We start from the raw sequence: 9,508 nt of genomic DNA, 5'->3' as shown, positions 1-9,508 counted from the left end.
ATGTGATATTATTTATAATACATAATGGTGATAATAATTAGGTATAATACATGATGAATTTTACAAGAAAAAAAAATTGTTTAATACATAAAAAATTTATTATTTTGTGTAAATCTAAAAAGTAAGAAGTTAGGAGTTGTTTATCAAAGGTATGGGCAAAATTACTTTTTCAGTTTTCTATCTGAGTTAAAGTAATATAAAATTAAATAGATACATACAGCACATTGAAATTGATTGTTTGAAATTAAATTTCACATTTTTTATTCTGCTCAATTAACACTTAGATTTTGTAGCCTAGAGCTCACAGAGTTGCTTATTTGTTCTTTATCTGCGTCGCTTATTTTCGCACTTGGTGTTATATTTTGCCCTAATCTAGTGCACGCTTTTTTGTGCATAAACCAATGGAGTCTTTGACATTCTCTGTCACAATATTGCACTGCTTTACATTTGCTACACTTTTTGTTAGCTTTATCTTCTCCACATGTAATGCAAATCTGCGCATTGTCTGAGAAGGCTCTTTGACCATTAATAGCAGCTGATACTACTGATATAGCAGATGGTGGATCACTAGCTGCAAGAGTTGCTACCATTTGTCGAAAGATTGTACTCTCTCTATATAGAAACTCTCTTACACTTTCTCGCAGAAAAGCTTCTTGATATTCTGGTATACCATCATTTTTGCTACACTTCAAAAATTTTCTTATTAAACCTTCTATAGTATCTGATTTTTTATCGTCCCCTTCTTCATTTATTTTTTCGATTTTCTCTGCCTTCATTGCTTCTTGTCTTTTTTGAAACTTGATCACTTCAGCTACAACACAACTAAGATAATGATATTTAAATGCCATCACTTCATTTGTTTCTGCACCTCTCGTCATTTCCTTATGGCGCATGGATTCTAAAACTTTTTGTACCTGAAAATTGGAAAAAGTATGTAACATTTGTTTGAAAATTTTTGTTGTTATTATACACAAGCTTTACCTTAGCAGCATTTTCTAAAAGACCAGGACATCTTTGTAAATTCATAGCTACACGTATAGGATGCACATTAACTTGCATTATAAATTTATGAAAAGAATCTGCTAAATGTGGTGGAAGCATTGATTCAATCTGTAAACCTTGAGGTTTTACATAATAATCTATGTCAGCCTTTGGAATAAAATTATTGATAGTTGCTACGCAATTGTGATTGCCTACAAAGGCAGCCATCTGAGCTGGAGTTCTTCCTACACTGTTTGTTGCTGTCAGACGAGCTCCATGAGACATTAAAAGGTGACAAAGTTCAGCATTTCCACTAAGAGCTGAAAAATGAAGAGCTGTGTATGCATGTTCATGTTGACATGCATTTACATCTGCTCCCTATAATAAAGTATTTTAATTATTGAAATCATTTATATAATTTTTCTAAAATAGTAGACTATATATTTTTTAGATATAGTTTGAAATAACTCTATGTATCTATATATCTGAAGCACATTAAATAAAAAAATTTTTCATAAGTATTTAATAAAAACCTTCACAGTATATAAACATATTTTCATTTTTTCTTTCTGTTATGACTTACTCTTTCTAAAAATTGAAATAAATGCTTATTTGTATGTTTATGTCGCTAATTCATTATACAAGTAAAAAAAAAAATCAGAAATATATGTAGAAAATACGTTTTCAAAAAATAATTACAATTACTAAAATTATAAACACTTTTTAAATCATGTTTGATGGTTGTATGTATTGTTAAAAAGTTAACCTACCTGATCTAGGAGCATCTGTACTATTTCTCTGTTTCCTTTATAACAAGCATGTTGAAGTGGACTCATACCATTCTCATCTACAAAATCCATTTTAATTTTATTCGCTGCCAACAGCGTTTTGAGCTCAAACACTTCATTATTACTGATTTTCGTAAAAATTTGCTTTTGTACGTCGGTTAGAGCCTCTGCGACAGGCGCCATTTTTCCCACTATCGATCAGCATAACGAGAAATCGAGAACTACAGAATTGTCGAGAATATACAAAAGGAAACTATTTTATCGACGTTTGATTACAGGGCTTGAAACTCTTTACCCCAAGCACAAACAAGGTATGTACAGAGCAAACCTTTTTGTCCCACTACTACCACAGAAGACGTACAAGATAGACCTAACATCTTATAGGATTTTTTGTCCGGGGCTTTGGGGCCGAGAAGACCCTTACCATTTTCGTGTCCAACGTTCTGAAATACCGATCGTATAAAAAACCAGAGTTTTTGTTATGTCCTCTACGATATGATGCGGTGAGTTTATAAATTACATACAATACAACCATCAAAAATGGTAAAGTCAACAGATGTAAAAAATACTTTTACTAATTCCACTTTTATTAAATTTGCATATAAAGATACATACATATATTAGATTGCTTAGGTAGAATTGTTCACGATCTTTTAGCAGCAGTAGACACGCGCATGTGATGAATCGTCTACTAATAAACAATTACGTTACTCTTTTATTTGTAATTTCATAGTTCCAGTTTCAACCACTACTAATATTGTAATCTTATTCTGTGCTTAATCGGTAACGTTGGTAGCGACACGAAAATGGTAAGAGTCTTCTCGACCCCAAAGCCCCGGACAAAAAGTCCCATAAGATGCTACGTTTATCTTGTACGTCGTCTGTGCCTGTACCTCGTCTATGGTGATAGGTTTCTTCTGTATTTACCTCGACTCACTGTGATAAAACTTGCGATTTATTTCACAATCGGTATGTCAGAATATGTGACACAAAGTCTCATAAAGTGATAAGTGTATTCTGTATCCCGTTTGAGATATAAGAATGCTTTTAAATTTCTGTCTCCATATTACCAAAAATGGGCAATCTATAATTTAGTATCAAAGTATAATCCTTGTGTAATGTATAACTTTCTTAATAAAATGCCTAATAGTTATATTTAAAAGGTTGCGAACATAAGAAAATGGCTTCCATGCATATTGATTATCCGAATTATACCATCAAATTTGATTTTATAATAGAAAAATTACTCATATTGACGAAGAAAAGGTACAATGAAACAAACTTGATCAATAATTACCTCTGCGAGCTTAACGATCTTGATTATCGATATGTCACAATTTCCAATAATGATGTAAGTTTGTTGAAAATTTAATTATTTTATTTATTTCTTGATATACAATATTTATTACAATATGTGTTCAATAATTATATTAATGTAATAATGTTAATTTAAAACAGAATCCTAAAACTTATCTCTTTATTGAAATTAATTTGAGTATTTTATTGTTTCACTTTTTAATAATGTTTTAGGCAGTACAATTGCTTATTAAGCAGTTGTGTACTATTATTATACCTGCAGAAACAACTTTGGTTCAAAATCATTGTAAACTTTTAACCAATCTAATTCAAAATAATGTTAAATTTGAGGAAGAAACATTTACATTTTCTAAACGATGGATCATAAAAGTTTTCAAATTTGCTTCACCACTTGTACATAATAATGTCATTTTATCTTTAAAAAGTATTTTAATGAATGAACAATTTGATGACATGAATCATGTGAGCATAAACATTTTTTAAATATTTTATAATACATTATAATGGTTATAAAGTTGTGAATGTCATAACGTTTAAAATAGTACATATTTACAGTATTTACAATTATTACTTGAAGATGATAAATTGTTACAAAAATACTTAAATCCATGTAATACACAGTGGTCTGAAATTCATTATCATGCAATCAACTGCTTAGAAGGAATTTTAATAAGGAATTATAATGGCACTTCTATAGCAAAAGAATTGATATGCATGATTAAAGATATCGCATTACATATTGTTTCATCTTCTTCATATGTAAATGACAGTAAATTTTATCATACTAAAGTAAGTAATAAATTTGTTGTATAAAATAAATTGTACCAAATTCATTATTATTACATATTATGTTAATGAATTAAATTTTTAGATTTTATATTCATGCTTACATATTTTACATATTATAATGGCTAATAAGTTATTACCACATTCCATTGACTTTATGGGTGAAATTTTGGGAGTGGTACAAGCATTTTTATTTTATGGTATTAAAGATTATTCACCTGTAAAACCACAACTTCTTCGTCCAGCAGTAATGAATCTTCCAGAACAAGTTCATGTCATTCCCAAGTGTAAAAATTTGAAAAATCACAAAGCAAAATTAAAAAAACAATCTACTAAAAAGGTTGCTACTGAAATAAAGAGTAATGTAACAGAATGCAAAGGAGTTAATATGTATTCAAGTGATTCAGATACTTCAGATACTGAAAGTAGTAATTCCACTCTTATGGATTCTAAAGTAAGACTAGAAACTATACACTTACTGCAAGCACTTGTTGAAAATTCACAAAGTCGTGAAATATTTGGATTTTGGCCACAAATTGTTGCCACTGGATCGCGAAATGATGCTCGAGTATTAACTAGAATTCTCTTAAAAGAACCTGTATCTAAAGTAAAACAACACATACTGAGTACACTAACAGAATTACTTATAAATGCTAAACCTTTCTTAATGCATGCAGAGGATGTTCATCATACTTCTTTTATTACTTTTTTTGGTACAGTTTGTTTAATGATTAAAGAATTACATTTTACTTTATCTTTGATTTTAAATGGTGAAACAAATGTAGCAGTTTTGACTCATGGTTTAAAATGTGCTGCTGCTCTAATTCAAGGCACACCATATATCCGTTTACAAACAGGACTTGCTACAAAATTGATGAGAAATTGTAGACCACATATATTTCACAAAGGTATTTGCATTATTACTATATGATTTTCCAAAAGAAAATATTTTACCCTTTGTATTTTATGTAGATCCAACAGTTCGTGTTGCTGCACTGTCAGCATTTGAAGCTATTACATCTTGTGATCCAGTAACTCCAGAGATACTTAAAATACTGGCAAAACAATCAACTGCAAATATAGAATCAGATAAAATGCATCTACATGTTTCAATCACTGATAATGTGGAAAAAGAAGAAGAAGAAGAAATAGATATTGAAGATCTTAAGAATAATATGATGAATGAATATGACAACAAATTACTGAAAGAAGCAAATATATGTTTCTTAGTCCATATTTGTTTAGAAAATATATCAAATAAAGTATAGTTACATTTAATTTTTAAATATTTGCTTAAAAGCCAAATATTAATTTTGGAAACTAAATGATGGTTTATTTGATTATAGATAATGAGTACACCTGTTCGTCTTCAATCCTTAAAACTAATTGGTAGAATGGCATTCAGTACTGGAAATCTTATATTCTCACATTTAGAACTGATTACAACGACTTTAGTAGAAGTCGTACAAGATTTTGAAATACAAGTAATATTACATGCATGTCGGGCTCTAGAAATCATGGCTGGTTGCCTCATGAACAATGACTCAGAGAACAGCAATGCTTCAATATTTTGGAATATTATATTTGATCCCATGACACTACTTCTGCAACATCCGCAAACAATAATACGAGAAGCTGCTTATTATTAAATATTATATTTTATTGAAAATAAATGAAATGCAAAACTACCAATACATGTGGTTGCATGACAAGCCATTACTGTTATATGAAAAATGAAACTTTTACGATTTTTCAGTAGAATAACTTTTAATAAATTATTAGAATCATTCTGATCAGAATATGTTCAAGTATAGTTTGAATACTTTAAATTTTTATTCTATCATTATAATATTTTGGTACAACCCTTGCAAGTATCCTCCTAAAGAAACTATAAATTAATATACAAAATGTTATCTCTTCCAAAAAAAATTTTATTTGCGGATTGGTACATGTGTTTATATTGTTTTATTTTATAACGAAAATTTCTTTTTTCTTCAAAGGATAAATCTTATGTCTGAGGTACTTTTTAACAAATATTTGACATATAAATTTTTCTACATGCCAATATGTGTTACAGGAGTGAAAATAGACCCTAAAGATGGGGTTCTATTTTGTAATATAAAAGCTATGAAGTTTCAAAACAAATGTTTTAAGTATAGAAGTTGTTGTTAAATACGAAATTCGTTTATGTAAACAACTTTAAAAGATTCATTTATTCAAGTAGCATTTAAACTCATTTATTTAAATCAACATTCTACACTTAGGTACAGTCACTTGTTAAAATAATTTACTTTGAAATGATGTAGAAACAGATTGCTTTGAATATTAATTGTATGTTTTGAAGTAAAACAGAATTCATTTTATTACAAACAGTGTTCCTAAAAGTTATTACAGTTACTACATTGTAATTTTTAGCTAATAATAACTATTATTAATTGGTATTATTATCTAACTCAAAACTGTTTAATTTAAATCACATTTAGATTAAATTTTTCATGAGAAATCCAGCTAATACATTGCAAAGTTTGGAGAAACATATAAAACTTTCGTTTTTCAATGTAACAGTATAATCATTTTCAATGTACAACAAAGTAATAGTGTGTACTTAATCTAAAGTTAAATGATTGTATACACAAATTAATTTCAATCAGTGATGAAGATTTTCTTCATGTTGGCAAATTCATTTGATGTTCAACTAATATAATTGTACTGTAATTTTAATGTATAATATTTATAAACATTGTTTTAGAGACAGAAAGCAGTTTTAATTATCACAGTACTATTTAATGCAGTACATGATACAGAAAGTGCTGTAAGAGCTGCTGGATTACGAGCATTGGGAATGTTAGTCACTTTACCTGCGCTGAAGGAGGAAACTGGATTTTTAATGGATTTAGCTGATATAATTTGCCTAACTGCTGATGATACAAATCTTGGTGTTCGTATTAAAGGAGCATGGGCATTAGCTAATTTGTGTAATTGTCTGTCAAAAGAAAAGTTAGTTATAATCATATTAAACATTTAACTAATACTTATTATTCTATTGTGTAATATTTTTTGTTTTAAATCAGCCACTAATACTTATACTTATATCTTTTTTATATAGTTAAAGAATTTTAATTTTTGTATATATAAAACTCCTTCTTTAGCAGAAATTCTGAAGAAGTGGAACCTGTCTCATTGGAAATTTTATTACCAAAAATCTATCAAGTTTGTATTAAAGCATCTAAGGACAATGATAAAGTAAAATGCAATGCTGTTCGAACTCTTGGAAGTATTCTATATTTATGTCCCAACAAACATATATTGAATGATACATCATTAGGACTAGAAACTCTTATAAATTGTGCTATGTTAGGAAATGATATGAAAGTAATTAGAAATATTATTAAACACTTTAATCAACAATTTCACTTATTTACCATGTTTTATAACTTGGTTTGGAAAATTGTTATTTCAGTTCCTTTTTATTAGGTTTCTAATATATTTTTATTTATTGTATATTAAAGGTACGTTGGAATGCATGTCGAGCTCTAGGTTTAGTTTTAAGCAACAATCCAGATAATATATTACCACGTTCTTGGCGGGTACGTAACAACTAAAGTGAACATTTATTAATATTTTTATTATAGTTAATACAGCTTTATTGTTTTAGTAGGATCAAGTATTTCCTGCATTATGTAATTTAATATGCGATAGTCCGAACTTTAAAGTTCGTACTAACGCATCGTGGGCATTATATTCATGCAAATCATTTGGTAAATACGTTGTAATTTTGTGGAAAAGCATTATCCTAGCCTTCGAAAATTCTCAACATGTACCAAGTTACGTCGAATATCCACATCGAGACGCTCTTATTCAACAAGTAATTGAACATAACTATTACATATACTAATACAATTATATGCTGATAAATGTTATTATCATGTGTTTTTTAGTTGTGCCTTACACTTAGCCATGTGGCTGCTTATACAGAGGTATCAGATCTGCAAAATCTGTGGACAGAGATAGGTGAACATGTAGATGATATTTCTAACTATATGAAGCAGTTTCAGGTACAATGACTTAAAATATTATTCTTTATTACTAATATTTACAAAATGGAACTATAAAAAAAGATAAATTCGTAACTATTATTACCATTACTACTTTTTACAATTTTTAATCTTTAAAAATAATCTTCATTAATACAAAAATATACATTTTTTTTTCTTTATTGATTTGTTAGGAAACTACTGTGCCTGAAAAAGTGGGAGAATTAATAAAAGCCAAATCTCAATTAGAAAAATATGTGAAAAGTGCTTCATTATTAGAAGAACGAAAAATTGCACAAACATTAGCAAGCATTTTTGAACGAAATAAACGGTATGACAATATAAACGGTACTATTTTAACTTAACTTATTAAACAAAAATTAATTAATTGTACTTTGAAAGGTTGTCAGTCTTGGCAATTCAAAGATAACCTACCATAAGCGCATTTCACGATTAAAGATACTTACTGGCTGAGTACTATTATATAAAACAAAGGAATTAAATCATTGTCCATAGTAAATGTGATTGCATTGAATATGATTTCTAATTCAAATATAATGATAACATTAAGCATCGAGAGACACTGGCAAATAAACAATTAATCTACTTAAGAAAAGAAAGACATTTTCAAATAACGAAATAACTTATTAACTCTGTATCAGTTAAAACCTTGAAGGGTAATATATAATTCCTTTATTTCGTCGTGACCGATTTTGCACAAAATGTATTTGTAAACTAGATGTAAACATATACGTACAGTACATTGAAATAAAAAAAAAACATTTTTTGACAATCATAAACTTGTACATTTAAGACATAAATTATAAATAAAACTCGTTACAATTATTTTTTTTTATGAGTGCATTACGTTTTTTTTTTCTCGACGTGATCGACGCGCACAGCTGGAGCGCAATTTGAATTGTCAATAATGTATGTCTCAAAAGATAGACTGTATCTGGAAATCATCTAAGGGTTAGATGCGTGGTACTGCGATGGAAAGTTAAAACTCGGGAACGGAAATGCTTTGTTATTGTAGTCGAAAGATTTTATTCAAGAACTGTAACCACTTGAGAGTTAAGTTTAAGCCACGTAGGCTTTCTCGACAGGATGTTTGTTTCGGGACTCAGAAATGTAAGTACGCTCTTCGTTCTGTTTTATATTGTCGTATGCAACCCCACGACTCCGGCCCAATAGAAAGTTAACGCTGGCATAAAACTAGCCTCTAACCCTCGCTCCTCCAAGAAACGGTCCATCATGGATAGGACCCTTCCTTCTCCTTTTCCCCATTTTTCCACAATAGCAAATCAAGATCACCGAAAGATAAGATCCTCGCACTCCTCCGGCAAACTGTCTCAAATTTCCACAATAGCAAATCAAGATCACCGAAAGATAAGATCCTCGCACTCCTCCGGCAAACTGTCCGTTACGGACAGGATCCTTAATTTTTCTTTTCTTTTCCTTTGTCCCTCTTCACACGTTCCGCCAGGACACTGTCCATCGCGGATAAGACCCTTTTTCCCTTTTCTCCACATTCCTTAGTTTAACAATAACTCACAACCTTTTCCACCCACTTCTCGAAAAAGATGGACATTCCAGATAGGA

General features: G+C 29.6%; 2 protein-coding genes across 2 annotated transcripts; one reads left to right on the top strand and one right to left on the bottom strand.

The window, feature by feature from the left end:
• Positions 1-269: 269 nt before the first annotated feature.
• On the bottom strand, positions 270-1,952 carry LOC108573098 (ankyrin repeat and MYND domain-containing protein 2). Its single transcript, XM_017935464.1, has 3 exons — positions 1,752-1,952; positions 982-1,359; positions 270-914 (listed from the first exon to the last, which is right to left on the bottom strand). The coding sequence occupies exons 1-3, from the start codon at positions 1,950-1,952 to the stop codon at positions 270-272; spliced, it is 1,224 nt and encodes a 407-aa protein (XP_017790953.1).
• A 997-nt stretch (positions 1,953-2,949) lies between these two features.
• LOC108573082 (HEAT repeat-containing protein 6) lies at positions 2,950-8,271 on the top strand. The gene is given in 12 exon segments (XM_017935447.1): positions 2,950-3,120; positions 3,300-3,548; positions 3,642-3,875; positions 3,958-4,780; positions 4,845-5,134; positions 5,219-5,569; positions 6,622-6,869; positions 7,025-7,244; positions 7,382-7,459; positions 7,531-7,737; positions 7,811-7,927; positions 8,101-8,271. Coding segments are annotated over 12 exon segments (3,159 nt in total).
• Positions 8,272-9,508: the final 1,237 nt, after the last annotated feature.

Source organism: Habropoda laboriosa, unplaced genomic scaffold (assembly GCF_001263275.1).
Source record: "Habropoda laboriosa isolate 0110345459 unplaced genomic scaffold, ASM126327v1 scaffold89, whole genome shotgun sequence".
Taxonomy (NCBI): domain Eukaryota; kingdom Metazoa; phylum Arthropoda; class Insecta; order Hymenoptera; family Apidae; genus Habropoda; species Habropoda laboriosa.
This window is presented reverse-complemented; position numbering and strand designations above follow the sequence as displayed.

Excerpts from the sequence above, each read along its gene's own strand:
- LOC108573098 (XM_017935464.1), bottom strand. The coding sequence starts at position 1,952 with ATGGCGCCTGTCGCAGAGGCTCTAACCGACGTACAAAAGCAAATTTTT. Across the intron at positions 1,360-1,751 it reads TACAGATGCTCCTAGATCAG|GGAGCAGATGTAAATGCATG; the intron begins GTAGGTTAACTT and ends ACTTTATTATAG. Across the intron at positions 915-981 it reads TTTTAGAAAATGCTGCTAAG|GTACAAAAAGTTTTAGAATC; the intron begins GTAAAGCTTGTG and ends TCCAATTTTCAG.